Source organism: Bactrocera dorsalis, chromosome 3, assembly GCF_023373825.1.
Source record: "Bactrocera dorsalis isolate Fly_Bdor chromosome 3, ASM2337382v1, whole genome shotgun sequence".
Classification (NCBI taxonomy): domain Eukaryota; kingdom Metazoa; phylum Arthropoda; class Insecta; order Diptera; family Tephritidae; genus Bactrocera; species Bactrocera dorsalis.
This window is the reverse complement of record NC_064305.1, coordinates 23,796,892-23,812,789: the sequence shown is the minus strand read 5'-3', so window position 1 is coordinate 23,812,789 and position 15,898 is coordinate 23,796,892. Positions and strand designations below refer to the sequence as shown.

The window sequence follows — 15,898 nt, the reverse complement described above, 5'->3', positions numbered from 1 at the left end:
CATATGTACATACATACATACATCAGTTATCAGTTAAGAATATGTTTAATATTTTTAAATCAAATAGATTGATATATTTTCTTTGTTCGAGCAATGCAACCTTATTATATTTAGAGCCACATACGCCATATTGAAATAACTTAAAAAGGAAACGTCAGATACAGTAAAATGATTTTTAATTCTTTAAACTAAATAAAGATAAGTGAAAGTTGGCTTAGGTATATCGTAAAATCTTAGAAGTTTAACTTTTGTGTATTTCAGATTTTGTATATATAATCTTAAAAATTCATTGACCAACAACACTGTTATTTATAAATCTGTGTAAAACGTGATCTTACTCACATATGAAATTTTGACTAAAATAGAAAATGTCCATCCATTACTTGTAGCAAAACAAGTAAACCTAGTTTTTCTTCTCATTTTCTTTTCAAAGTGCGTAATAAAAATAATAAACTTCATACTCCATAGATAAGAAGTAATAATTTTGTCTCTACTATAAACAATATTATGTAGGTACGTACATATGTATGTACTTATACATATATATGTATGTAGGTTAAACAGTTCATCTTAGTATTATATTCCAACAGCCTCTACTGATCACTAACAGCACCGGCTTTGACACCCGCCCCTAATCTACAACAACTTATCTCATGTGTATGTATGTATGCATATGAATTTTCTTTGCGTCACGGACTCATCCGATTCATTTAATCAGCGAATCAAAACAATCGAACAGTGTACTTATAAATCTCAGCCGCATGTTGCCAACAAAATCAGTTCAATTTTGAACATCACGAGCGTTAAAAGCAACATCTCTGCTATTCTTTATGATTTCTTGCAAGTGCATACAAATGTATAACCGGTCATTTGTTAAATTTTTTATATTTAACTCAAAAGTGTTGTTTTACTGATAGTAAAATTGTTTGTGTACAGTGTCAAAAATATTAACCAAAAAAGTTATCCCAGTGCGGAAAAGACAATACTTTTTTGCTATTGCTTAAAGAAAAGACGCTTGAATGGTGGTTATAAAAAGTGACGAATATCCAAACATTATACTGAATTTGCCAAGAAAACGAAATTGTTTGCAAGACTTATTAAAAAGTGACTTTACAGTACACAGCGAATCACATTTCACTGACAAACCCGTTATTTGTGATATATTAAACAATTGTGAAGGTATGAGCTTTATAAATTTTTTTCAGTTAAAATTTATATTGTATATACATACATATGTACATACATAAGTATGTATGTGTATTCACATAAGTGTAGGATCGAGAGGAAAAAGATATTGCTTTATAAACATTTCAAATTAAAATTTATAAATATGAAAAAAAACTTAAAAAAAAATTGTGTTTTGAAAAATTATTAATATGTATTTCACTAAAATCACTAGCATTGTTGATGCTGACAGGCGAATAAAGATTAAGAAGTTAACAAGTTCATAACTAAAAATTAAAATAAAATGCATAAAAAAATAAATATTTATTCTACATATCACCGAAAAGTTATGAAGAACTTAATTTAAAGGCAATGATTTTAATAAAATAAAAAATTAAAGTGTTTCAATGCTATAATAAAATAATATACATATGTATATACGTATATGTATAAATATTTATTATACGAAGAAGTGTGTGTTGTATGTTTAATATTTTTAAATTTTAATTTAATAATTTAAAGTCTCAGAAAAACGTGCTAAATCTAAAATCATATGCCTATATACGCATACACTTGTTTTGTTATCGCACCCTTTATCAGCTGTGTAGGTTCACAGAATTGACCTCTAAAACTGTTTTAGTATTTTTATATAAAAATATGTTAGTTTTATTATTTCATTTATTTAAAAATTGTGTTTTTAATTTCATCGTTATTTAACTTTTTCTGAGTATTTCTACGGGCATGTAATGATATTTGATTTTTATTGTATCTACATACATATATATTTAAGCTTTGGTTTTACTTTTCTTTTGCATATTGAAGACTGTTCAAAAATGGCCGCTTTGCCTCAAGGAGCTTTTGCCGCAAGTAAATTGCGCGAATTAAATAATAGGGACTTACTGATAGCTCGCATAAAGAGCAACACTGATAAAAATGAAACAAAAAATATTAATACTAATAAAAAATGTAAGTTGGAAGTTTTGTATATAAAGCAATCTGTATCTACATTTATTAAATTTTACTTATTACAGTGACTGAATATACACCGGCAAAATATAATGATAAGTTGATGAATTCTATTTGGGGTTTCTACAATCGTTATTCTCCCCACAATATAAAGGGCAACGAATACGAATTTTCGGAAAAAGACTATATTATGCAACAGCAGTAAGTGTATATGGAAAAATTTCTTCTTATCATTTCATCATTGGTAGACTCTAATATGGGTTGAAATTATTTTAAATCTAAATATATTTTTATATATATATATATACCTTATAAAGGGAAAAATATTATTATAACAATTCTGTGTATACAAACCCACTTTTTGGACTTTAGCAGCTTTTCATTAATTTGATTTCGCATTAACAAATTATGAACTTGATTGCTTAATTTTTATCGAAAATTTTCACGTACAGTTTGGCGAACAAAAGTTTTAAATGAATTTAATAGTATTAATATTTTAACTGACTCATTGAAAATCTAAAATATTTATACTAAAAATTAAAAAAAAAAAAATTTAAGTATGTATTACAATTTAAGTTATTCACATATGTTGCACTTATTATTGTAGAGTCGAAAATATTTCCATTTTGCTGACCCAGCTTTCGTTTAAGCTATATTGTTTTTAATTATAAATAACACTTTCCGTACCTGTATAATAATAATTGTTATTCTCTTACTTTCAGCATTGCTGTTGCATCCTACGCTATTGCTGAAGATTTGGCAATAGCTCTACGTTCCGGTAAGGAATGGGATTTACGTGAAAAGTAAAGCAATACTATTTTTTAATATTGCTTAAAATTTGGCGCAAAATTTGTTTTACACTTTCAATTATTTAAGAAATATGAATTTATGTACTCTTATATGTGTAAATATTCACTATATTAAATGATCAGTAACTTTATAAATTGATTTATAAATGAAAATATATTCAAAGCATATGGCAGCATTAAAAACGCATTTGATTTTCTAATAAATTTTTAAATATACACATTTTTTTACATACAAGTAGTTATAAGAAAATAATTCAATATTGACGTAATTCAATTCAAATAACAGGACTCATAAGTGGGCACCATATATTTGATATTTATGAAAGCATCTTCGCCCCCATGTAACTCCAACACTTGTAAGGTCTCATCGATGAGATCTCCGAGATTCATATTGGTACGTTGAGCATAGTCTATTTCATCGCCGCAATTCACTACAAAGAAGAAGAAAATTAATAAGAGAGTTACAATTAATAAAATTCCCACATTTGTGCTTTTTAATGTTAAGCTTGCGAATCACCCAACTGATATCCATGCAAATATATTATTTCCAAAATATATGTATATTGTAGCAGAAGTATTAAAAAACAAACAGTTGTAGTATAATGTCAAAGTGGTCGCTGACTGTTCAAATTTCTTTGAGTCGAAGTAACCATACCCCGCTTTAAAATCTCTTCACCTACTCCGTTTCCTTAAAGAAAAAAAATTATATGGCTCTTTGGCCGACCTGTTTCGAGTCGAACGAATGTCGTAAATCTTTGCAGCTCGTTTTGAAATAAGTATTATACCGTTTATTAAAACGAAGCAGAAAACATTGATTATATTTGACCAAACTTGAAGCTTTACTTATTATCCTTATTTTGAAGTCATTACAGAAAATATATTTGTTAAAAAGAAACCTTTTTGGTCGTTCCCTGATCTATTTCGAGTTGAACCGACCATGGAAAAACTTTGCAGCTCGTTTTGACGTCAACACTGAAACATCTTTTATTAAGGGGTTACATGGGTTTCCTCGGGCAAAAAACGGCCTTTTTTCAATAATTTTTTTTTACATATAAAAAATAAAATATTTTAATGAATTTTTTTTTTATTTAAAAGACTCATATTTAGTAAACATTTTGTAAAATTTTCAAAAAAAAAATATCAAAATGGCAGTCATTACGACGCCATTTCCGGCAGTCCCTCGGAAAAAAGGTGCATCTGCGTTGTCAGCAGAACTTCTTTCAGGATCATCAGAAATAAAAATAAAAAATACGTGTTTTAGTAAAGACAATAAACTGGGTATTAGACGAAGGAAAAAGAAAAAAAGTGAAAATTGGATTTTTAGCAGACGTTTTATAAAAAAATGCAAATTTCGATGAAATTTTCTCGACATTTTTTTTTTTTTAATAGTTGTAATTAAAAAAAAGAAAATCCTTCGTTCAAGACCTTGTAAATGATATCTCGAAGACCTGTGTAAAGTTTCATCAAGATCGGTTGAGTAGTTCGCGAGAAATCTTGACAACCAACTTTGAAAACACAGTTTCGAGAAAAACGCGCTTAAAGACGGCGCACTTAGCCTAGATTGCCTCGAGCGCACAAGTTCTCAGGGTTGTATCTCTGAAAGTATTGATCAGATCAACTTGAAAATTTAGGACAATATTCTAGAAATGCTCCGTCAGGATCGGGAAGGACCTCTCCGAGCCGTTCGATACCAAACGAGGTTTCAGACAAGGCGACTCCCTATCGTGCGATTTCTTCAATTTGCTGCTGGAGAAAATAGTTCGAGCTGCAGAACTTAATCGAGCAGGTACAATCTTTTATAAGAGTGTACAGCTGCTGGCGTATGCCGATGATATTGATATCATCGGTCTCAACACCCGCGCCGTTAGTTCTGCTTTCTCCAGACTGAACAAGGAAGCAACGCAAATGGGTCTGGCAGTGAACGAGGGCAAGACGAAATATCTTCTGTCATCAAACAAACAGTCGTCGCACTCGCGACTTGGCACTCACGTCACTGTTGACAGTCATAACTTTGAAGTTGTAGATAATTTCGTCTATCTTGGAACCAGCGTAAACACCACCAACAATGTCAGCTTTGAAATCCAACGCAGGATAACTCTTGCCAACAGGTGCTACTTCGGACTGAGTAGGCAATTGAGAAGCAAAGTCCTCTCTCGACAGACAAAAACCAAACTCTATAAGTCACTCATAATTCCCGTCCTGCTATATGGTGCAGAGGCCTGGACGATGTCAACAACAGATGAGTCGACGTTGCGAGTTTTAGAGAGAATATCGCATTCGATGGAATGATGAGCTGTACGAGATATACGACGACATTGACATAGTTCAGCGAATTAAAAGACAGCGGCTACGCTGGCTAGGTCATGTTGTCCGAATGGACGAAAATACTCCAGCTCTGAAAGTATTCGACGCTGTACCCGCCGGGGGAAGCAGAGGAAGAGGAAGACCTCCACTCCGTTGGAAGGACCAAGTGGAGAAGGACCTGGCTTCGCTTGGAATATCCAATTGGCGCCACGTAGCGAAGAGAAGAAACGACTGGCGCGCTGTTGTTGACTCGGCTATAATCGCGTAAGCGGTGTCTACGCCAGTAAAGAAGAAGATTCTAGAAATGTTATAGAATTTAATAAGATAAAAAATTTTTTTTCGATTTTTTGAAACTGTGAAACCCATGTAACCCCTTAAAAAGCAGCAGAACTGCGTTCTAGTTCTATTGGTCCTTCGCTGAACTGTTTCGATTTGCACCGACCATCGGAGACCTTCACAGCTCGCTTTTAAATCACAAATATATTTATTAAAAAGCTTTTCGCCGGAATTTTTGCACCATAGGGGGTTGAATCTTTTACCCTTTCATAATCAATATGTACATACATATGTAGTCATATTTGCACAGTTTAGTAGACAGTTTGATTACAGCCATAGCAGCGTGTCGGTCCACGTGCCAAGCAATTCGCAATAAAAAAATAAGATCGTTCTTTACTGACAATTTTCGTCATCAATCTAATCTTTCAACAAAATGAGTTCGACTACAAAAAAGGGTCCATTATTTATGTAAAGTATACATTTGAGACAAAAACAGAATTCGAAATACTTGAGGACCCCATAGTTGATTTAATGTAATTTTATTCGAAATGAGTAATCACTTAAATCTATACTTACTGATAAGTCTGATTCAGTAAGTCAGCTTGGTTATCATTAGTCGTCAGCGCAATTTCATATGTGTAAGTATGTACTTGCAGACATACATATGTATGTATGTATGCATGGTCACTTAGCTACAGCTTTCGCATTTGTTTATTGCATTTTTGGTACAAGGTTATATGGTATATACATACATACATTATTGCCTATATATTGCACTGTTGATAGTTAATAAATCTCTATGAATAGACAAAAAATAGTTTTGATGTTGTTGTCTATACATTAACAACAATATGTATACTTAGGCAGATGCCCTTTGTCGATACGTCTAGACTCTAGAGTGAAACAAAGAGGGATTAATTGAGAGCCGATAATTTAGATTAGTAACAACAAACACATACGAGTCTAATGCATACTTTTATTGATTATATGCATGTACATAATCCTTTACAAATAAAATATGTCCGACTTATGTATTAGCTATAGTGGTCCGGTCTGAACAATTTCTTTGGAGATTATACCATTTTTTTGGGCAATAGTCCATGCAGGGAGACTATTTCGCGTATATACAGACCGGTCAGACGAACATGTATACATACATATACATTATAAGATCTCCGACGTTCTCCTGTGGGTGTTATAAACTTCGTGGCAAACTTAAAATACCCTGTTCAAGGCTGTATTTCGGCTCTGATGAACACTTTGCTCGAGTTTTTACTCATGAATGGAGTACTACATATTCAAATGGGGACAGTTTTTAATGAAACAGTTTTTTATAAGAAAAGAGGAGGAGTCATGTGTAGAAGTTCACGCAAGTGAGGAAAGTTCTCTGATCACCATTCACTTGGGAGTGGCCAGAAACGATTCTTTTACATATGACTCAAGCAGCTCACGACTTCCGGTCTTTGACCAAGTATCCTCTGGGTAGCCTAAGAACATCCGTTTGAAGGCGAGCTAAAGTGAGAAGGCGAAACATCCCCAGCATAGGGTTGTGCGCTGGGTTTGGGACCCGCCACGTAAAAAAACACTACCAATGAAAAAACAACAACAGCCTCGGATGAGAGACCCCCCTTTTGATGACGACCATGGCAAACGAATTTAGGACTATGATTTGAGAGCATGCTCCTGGAATGCCCGGTCCCTTAATTGGACATCAAGAAATGCGATGGACGGGACAAGGACAGATACGAGTGGGTCCTTGTGGCATTTACTACAGTGGTCATATAAAGGAGCGCAAGTTTGGTGTGGGATTCGTCGCCGAGTACTATCATTCACTCCGGTGAATGAACGTCTAGCCACAATCCGCATCAAAGCGAGGTTCTTCAACATATCGCTGATTTGCGCCCACGCCCAGACGGAAGAGAAGTACGATGTGACCAAAGATGCCTTTTATGAGTGTTTGGAGCGCACTTATGAGATATGCCCCCGCCACAATGTCAAAATCGTGCTTGGCGACTTTAACTCCAGGGTGGGCAAAGAAGGTATCTTTGGCACTACGGTCGGTAAATTCAGCCTCCACGAGAAAACATCCCCAAATGGGTTGAGGGTGATCGACTCGGGCCCGAAATATGGTTATCTGTAGTACTAGACTCCAGCATAAGAAGATTCATCAAGCCACCTGGCTGTCTCCGGATCGAAAAACTACCAACCAGATCGATCATGTTGTGATAGACGGAAGACACGTCTCCAGTGTTTTAGATGTGCGTGCGCTCCGAGGTCCTAACATCGACTCGGACCACTATCAGCCAAGATTCGCACCCGCCTCTGTGCAGCAAAAAACGCACGCCAACAAACACAAGGAAGGTTCGACGTCGAGAAGCTGCAATCACAACAGACAGCCGAACGATTTTCTACTCGGCTTGCACTCCTGCTCTCTGAGAGCACTCGTCAACAACTCGGTATAAGGAAACTGTGGAATGGCATTTCAAACTCCTTACGTACAGCTGCAACTGATACCATTGGTTTTCGGAAAGTGCGAAAGAACAGCTGGTACGACGTGGAGTACCGTGTCGCAGCGGAGAGAAAACAGGCTGCCTACCTCGCAACGTTACGGTCGACCGCAACACGTGCGGTATGGGATAGATACCGAGAGTTGAAAAGGGAAGCGAGGCGCATTTGAGCTTCATAAGCTGGCCGAAAGGGGTAATGCTCGAAAATTCTACGAAAAAATGCGGCGGCTTACAGAAGGTTTCAAGACCGGACCATACTCTTGTAGAACCCCCAAAGGTGATTTAGTCACCGATGTCCAGAGCATACTTAAATTATGGAGGGAACACTTCTCCAGCCTGCTGAATGGCAGTGAACGCACAACGCCAGGAGAAGGCGAACCCGATTCCCCAATCGATGACGATGGAGCAGACGTTCCATTACCCGACCATGAAGAAGTTCGAATAGCAATTGCCCGCCTGAAGAACAACAAAGCGGCAGGGGCCGACGAATTGCCGGCCGGATAAGGAGCATGCATCAGCTTCTTTGTAAAATATGGTCGGAGAAAGCATGCCCAACGATTGGAATTTAAGTGTGCTATGCCCAATCCATAGAAAAGGAGACCCCACAATCTGCGCCAACTACCGTGGAATTAGCCTCCTTAACATCGCATATAAGGTTGTATCGAGCGTATTGTGTGAAATATTAAAGCATACCTCCAACAAACTGATTGGACCTTATCAGTGTGGCTTTAAACCTGGCAAATCAACAACCGACCAGATATTCCCCATGCCCCAAATCTTGGAAAAGACCCGTGAAAGGAGAATCGACACACACCACTTCGTCGATTTCAAAGCTGCTTTCGATAGCACGAAAAGGAGTTGCCTTTATGCCGCGATGTCTGAATTTGGTATCCCCGCAAAATTAATACGGCTGTGTAAGCTGACGTTGAGCAATACCAAAAGCTCTGTCAGAATCGTGAAGGACCTCTCCGAGCCGTTCGATACCAAACGAGGCTTCAGGCAAGGCGATTCCCTATCGTGCGACTTTTTCAACCTGCTTCTGGAGAAAATAATTCAAGAAAATAATTAGAGAAGGTACCATCTTCTATAAGAGTGTACAACTGCTGGCATATGCCGATGATATTGATATCATCGGCCTCAGCGCCGTTAGTTCTGCTTTCTCCAGACTGGACAAGGAAGCAAAACAAATGGGTCTGGCAGTGAACGAGGGCAAGACGAAATATGTCCTGTCATCAAACAAACAGTCGTCGCACTCGCGACTTGGCATTCACGTCACTGTTGACAGTCATAACTTTGAAGCTGTAGATAATTTCGTCTATCTTGGAACTAGCGTAAACTCCACCAACAATGTCAGCCTAAAAGCCAACGCAGGATAACTCTTGCCAACAGGTGCTACTTTGGACTGAGTAGGCAATTGAGAAGCAAAGTCCTCTCTCGACAAAAAAAAACCAAACTCTATAAGTCGCTCATAATTTCTGCGAAAGATTTATGGTCCTTTGCGCGTTGGCCACGGCGAATATCGCATTCGATGGAACGATGAGCTGTACGAGATATACGACGACATTGACATAGTTCAGCGAATTAAAAGACAGCGGCTACGCTGGCTAGGTCATGTTGTCCGGATGGACGGAAACAATCCAGCTCTGAAAGTATTCGCCGCATTACCCGCCGGGAAGCAGAGGAAGAGGAAGATCCCCACTGCGTTGGAAGGACCAAGAGGAAAAGGACCTGGCTTCGCTTGGAATATCCAATTCTAATCCAATTGGCGCCACGTAGCGAAAAGAAGAAACGACTGGCGCGCGGTTGCTAACTCGGCTATAATCGCGTAAGCGGTGCCTACGCCAATTAAGAAGAAGAAAAAATAAATTTCTAGCGCGTCCACTAGTTTTTAGACTAAAACGTATAATTTTAATTTCACTCACCGTTTTTCACCTTGAATGCATTAAACATGGGCAGCAATTGTCGATAAAACGGCACCAAAGCTGGACCCACCATATCCGAAGACATAACAAGTTGTTGTATTATTTTTAAAGTTGTGCACATAACCTCCAAATTACGTGTGCTAAGTGCATCTATAAATAAAGAAACGCAAAAAAGGAATCCTAATCATGTTTTTGGCGTCATAAACACTTTGGCTTGCGGTAACCTACGTTAAGGCGCACGTAATCACCTCAATACATACACTACATACATACATATGTATATTAACTGGTTAACACTTACTCTTAAGTGGTAATATTAATTGCGGTACAACAGGATGAATTTTCTCACCGCCAGCAACCAATAAATCGGTAACACCTTGACGAGCATATGTCTTATAGGGGTGCTGGGTCTCAGACAGACCGTCAAAAAAGAGCGGCAAGTAGAGGCTGTAGTCCAGTTTGTCAATATCCACCTTCAAAAAAAAGCTGTTATAGTAAACTAAATACCAGATATACTACGAGTACTCTAATATACTGTTATGTGTAAGCATGTAGCAGATACTTTTATGTATGTACATACATATACATTAGAGTGGGTCAATTTGTATGGAGCAAAAAAAATGCACCAAGCGGTTATCAAAATCGTAAACTACGATGAGCTCTAAGAAAATTTGCCCAAGAAACCATGGCTCTAAAATCAAAACGGAGCCTCCGGTTTTTAACGAGAAACTTTTCATTTTGTTTTTGAAGTTATACTTCTTATACGACGCCGGAAAAGGTTGCGATAGATTCTGGTTGCGCAACCTTCCATATAAAAGTAACGCAAAGTTGCGCAACCTCGCTCCATCCATATGAATGTAACGCAACCTTGTCTGCGAAGATGTGCGAGCAGCAAGCGAAGCGGTGACAATCGGCGATCGTTTGTTCGTTTCTTTCGGCACAGCTCGGCCGACACAACAACACAACACAATGTTCCATGCTTATGCTGTTGTTGTTTTTGTAGAACAATGTTTTAATTTTTGGTTGGTGACATATTCACATGTGTGCGCATATGTATGTTTGTATGCTTGTGCATTATTGAAGTTATACTTCTTTTTTGTCTTTCATTTCTGCGAATTCTCAACTATTTTACGTATGTTTTGGTTGAAATACTCTGCGTTGGCCTTTCAGAATCACACAGAATCATTTCTGTGGTTTTTGAAACTGACCCACGAGCACGAGGTATGTGGTTTTATCTGGGAGCGTGAGATTTAAGAAAATCGCTCGCTTACAAGGGATAAAACGACTTCTGAGTGGCGATTTTAATGAATAAATTCACAGAATCATTTCTGTGCTTTTGGAAATCTATACTAATAAATATTTTTTTCTTACTAATAGAAAATAAATTTATCACAGCAATATACATAAACATATACATAATATTGCTGTGATAAATTTAATTTCTATTAGTAAGCAAAAAATTAAAAATAAATTTATTAAGATTACACTTCTCAGGGCATCACAGCAATGTTATGTATATACATATTATGCATATGTATATACATACTATGTATATGTATATTGCTGTGATAAATTTATTGCGAAAGCAAATGTTCTACAAAGTATGTATATTCTATACTTAAACAAAATTATTAGAACCATTGTATGTTTCTTGCATGAATAACCAAATCATACTTAAGTCAGCGCAACCTAATTATCAATGGTGGTGTTGGTGGTAAGCGCTTGGAAGGTCAAGATGCTAACACAGGTCCCAGGTTCGAATCTGGACAGAATAAATTTTTAATTTTTTGCTTTTAACATCGTATACTATACAAATTAATATTTTTCTTTCTAATAGAAATTAAATTTATCACAGCAATATTATGTATATGTATATTATGTATATTGCTGTGATAAATTTAATTTCTATTAGTAAGAAAAATATTTATTTGTATAGTATACGATGTTAAAAGGCATACATCTTCTATCCTATCTTGTGTATCTGCACATGCTCATATGAGTATATGTATACGCATGTGCGCGCATTGACTTGCATGTTCATACATTCATATATACTTATATGTACATATATTTGCATACATTGCCGAACAAATAAATCACAAGCATACAAACATACACATATGAATATGTCATCAACAAAAAATTGATCTTCACAAGTCAATCCGGCAGCCAAATTGGCGAAGAACAAAAGAGAGATGATTACGCTGCATATTCTCTTCCGCAACGAAGAGACGGAACTACTTTCTGAGTCAAAATTCATTCATTTAGACTTTGCTTTATTCTTCATTTTATGTGCATAATAAATTTATAAAATGTGAATTTAAGTTTTCTAGTTTTCTTTCATACAAAATGATGTGCATTTCTGAATATCACTAAGAAGTATAACTTCATCCGCGCGTAGGGACTCCACGCACCTTTTTTTTAAATAAATGAAATGGAAAATAGTAACAACTACTGGAGCCGAAAACATCAAGCTGTGACCGTACAGGTGCTGCCACACCTTCTCAGCAGCGTTCTTTTTGTGATGCATATCAAGTTGATCTTAAGATCTCTATATACTTGCAATTTTGAGAAAGTGCTCTACACAAATTTAAAACATTCAAAAATGTTATTGAATCTTTTAAGAAAACTAACAGTAGTGGTTATGTCTGGATTTGTTCGAAATGAAATTCCAACAGCTTTAGAAGCTGTATAGATAACGGTCTAATTTTGATGTTTAGCTTAATGTTAAAAAAGTTTTTTATGAAATTGGCCATTAAATCATCAATACACAAGAAATGTAAAAGCTCATGGGTTTTGTAATTTTAAGAAATAAAACGTTGTGACCCTTAAAAATAAATTAGATATTTATAAAATAATAGTATTTAGATCGGGTTTTAAAAAGCTTCGGTGATCGGACGAGAACCGATGTATTCAGCGTGGTATGTCAAAAGAATTTAAAACGATGGTTTCGGAAACAATTGTTTTATTAGTAATTCATCAGCGTTGCTTTGCTTTCTCTGAGAAGTTGATAAAATCATAGCAAACAAATAAAATTGAAAAAAAAACAAGTGCAAATCAAAGAAACAATCGACAGTGTAACAGAAATTGGAATTTGATTTTTTTTAATAAATGAAAAGGAAAACAGTAAAAACTACTAGAGTCGAAAACATAAAGCAGTGACCGTACAGAAAAATACCGTTATATGGCAGGTGGCCGTAGTTTTTGCCCAATTTTAATCATTTTCATAATCTCACCTAACTAGGTACAATCTAAAATGTGTACCAAACTTAGTCGAAATCGATAAAGAAGTTCCAGAGATTTACATATGCACTCAAAAGTGGGCGGTGACATGCCAAAATTTTCATATTGTCGAATTTCTGGCTGCAATACAACACCGAATACCAAACTCAAGATGTTTCCCTTCAACAGTTATTAAAATTTCCGATCTTTAGTTTTTTCAAAAATTACCGTTATATGGTAGGTGGGCGTGGTTATTATCCGATTTCGATCATTTTCCAGATATCTCTTAAGTAGGCATTGTGTAATATGTATACCAAATTTGAACGAAATCGGTGGGGTGGTTCCAGAGATATGCATATGAACTCATAAGTGGGCAGTGCCACGCCCCCTATAAAAAATTTCTGTACTGTCGAATTTTCTGCTTAAATACAACATCACATACCAAATTTGAGCAAATTAGCTTCGATAGCTACAAAACAAGCAAACAATCGACAGTGGAATAGGAATTGGATTTTTTTTTTACAAAATACAATATACGAAATTTTCCCGCTAAAAACCGGAGGCTCGATTTTCATTTTAGACCCATGGTTTCTTAGGCAAATTTTCTTAGAATTCATCGTAGTTTACGATTTTGATAACTGCTTTGTCTAGAAAAAAATTGACCCACTCTAATATACATACATACATACATACATATATAATGAGCGTTTATTTTCGTGTTACATGCCAAGCACGCCTTTGCACGCAACAAAAAATGCAAGAACGCAAAAAAAACATTCAATTCCATTTCAATTACCCGCAACACTCGCCCATCTGATCGTAAGCATGTACCCTTTCACAGTACTTGCATTTTTGAGTTAGGCAGGTGTTCGTAGGTGTATACATTCTTACAGAGTACACCCACATGAGCAATAAATCCGCGGTAAAACATTATTTCTCTAAATGACAACATTGTCGTGCGAAATTATTATTATTTTTATTTATTTATAGAAACTTTATATAAGCACAGCTGAACTGTTTATTTGAGGAATTTGCATTTTGTTGCAATAAATAATCCATCAATCAAAATCAAAATCTGCATTTGCAACGGAAATTGAGTTCAAAATTAAGTATCTGCAAAGTTATATACTGCAGCTGTATAAATGGCAAGCGAAAGTGAATTATAATTAAAACTAGAATATTCAACAGATTATTATTTTAGGTTAGGAATTTATTATTCTGGAATATGTTTGTAAATATAAAATTAAATAAATATGTATGTATATTCGAAATTTATTATTTTTGATTAGGTTCGTATTATTTTTAATTATACCAAATTTTTTCTTAAGGGTAATATTTACAATACTGAGCAGAGCAGTTTAGGATTATTATTTTAGGTTACGAACTTAGTGAATTTATGATTATTTTAGAATATTGGTAATTATATAAAAATAATAATATTGTAATATTCTTTCTTATAATATATAATATAAATATTAATTTTTTTTATCTATCAATCAATATTTGCTGATTCTTTTTAGATAAAGCAAACTTTGATCCATTGCAAAATTGTTAATTGTACGCAAAAAATATTTTTAGTATGGAAAATGCATACAATTTTAGACTTTTGTAAATAAAAAAAGAGTTTTCATTTGAAATTTTTTTTTCGAAATACAGAAAATAGTTATTTATCGACAACTACTATACATACATATGTATTTATGTATGTATGAATGCAATCTTACCGTCCAACCAATTTTGTCACCTCCACATAAATACTCCATTTTTATAGGTAGATCCCCACGATCAAAATACATGCGAAACGTTGTTGTAGAACGCCTGTGACTATCACCACCGTTGGCATTGCTTCCACCCAAATCCAGTTGTAAAGTGGAAATGGTTTTCTTTTTGGTGCCGTTCAAATCTGAAATTTATACAAATTATCTTACCGTTACATACATACATACATACATATGGTATAATGACTAATTTCAAATACTATCATTAAATTCGATACATACTTTTTCCACTAACTTTTCCCCGTGCGCTTGCGGGTGCTGGTGGCTCGTCTATTGGTCCATGTACAACCACAGTATTTTTCTGCATCGATTGCACTGAAAATGGTGGTACACAACGCGCTCGTTGTGCAGAATAGTTTACGAAAGGGCGTTTCGTTGGTGGATTTGCCGATTTAGACCGGTATTTGGTTGATTTACCATAAACATTACATTCGTGGGATTTTGGAATATGAACACGTGCCGTATGTAACATTGCTTTTAACATTTATTCTATTTCTGAAATGAACTTTAATAAAATAATTGTCGAGTAGGCGTCCAACACTTCAAAGGGTAAACAATAAACTAAAGTTTTAGGACTCGCTACTAACTACTGAAATCTAAGGAATTTTCTAGCGTCAAGTTAGTATGTATTGGAATCAGTGTAACGAATTGGTGTGGGTGGTAATCCAAACAGAACGTTGCTAGGCTTAAATCGAAATGTAAACAACTTAATAAGCTTTAAATAATTTGTAAGTGAGGGCTATTGTTTTACATTTTAGTATTTATTCTCTACAAAAATGTTACTAATATACATAAGTATTTATGTTATACTTATTATACTATGAGAATAAAAGTTTGGTTAATCGTATGTACATGTTTGAAATAGTAATAAAATTGTGGTTAAATTGAAAACCATAAAAGCATAAATGACAGATATTTCAAGATTTTACATCAAAGTAGAATAAATATTT

The 15,898-nt window shown here is 35.2% G+C and overlaps 2 protein-coding genes and 1 pseudogene across 2 annotated transcripts; 2 read left to right on the top strand and 1 right to left on the bottom strand.

Moving 5' to 3' along the window:
* The first annotated feature begins 761 nt into the window (after positions 1 to 761).
* On the top strand, positions 762 to 3,126 carry LOC105228666 (uncharacterized). Its single transcript, XM_011208568.4, has 4 exons — positions 762 to 1,179; positions 1,987 to 2,130; positions 2,196 to 2,331; positions 2,853 to 3,126. Exons 1-4 carry the CDS (start codon positions 1,020 to 1,022, stop codon positions 2,935 to 2,937), a joined length of 525 nt encoding a protein of 174 aa, XP_011206870.1. The 5' UTR covers positions 762 to 1,019; the 3' UTR covers positions 2,938 to 3,126.
* On the bottom strand, positions 3,075 to 15,648 carry LOC105228667 (parkin coregulated gene protein homolog). Its single transcript, XM_049451596.1, has 5 exons — positions 15,171 to 15,648; positions 14,895 to 15,073; positions 10,250 to 10,421; positions 9,949 to 10,098; positions 3,075 to 3,370 (listed from the first exon to the last, which is right to left on the bottom strand). The coding sequence occupies exons 1-5, from the start codon at positions 15,430 to 15,432 to the stop codon at positions 3,210 to 3,212; spliced, it is 924 nt and encodes a 307-aa protein (XP_049307553.1). The 5' UTR covers positions 15,433 to 15,648; the 3' UTR covers positions 3,075 to 3,209.
* On the top strand, positions 11,116 to 11,245 carry LOC125777938 (small nucleolar RNA U3; annotated as a pseudogene).
* Positions 15,649 to 15,898: the final 250 nt, after the last annotated feature.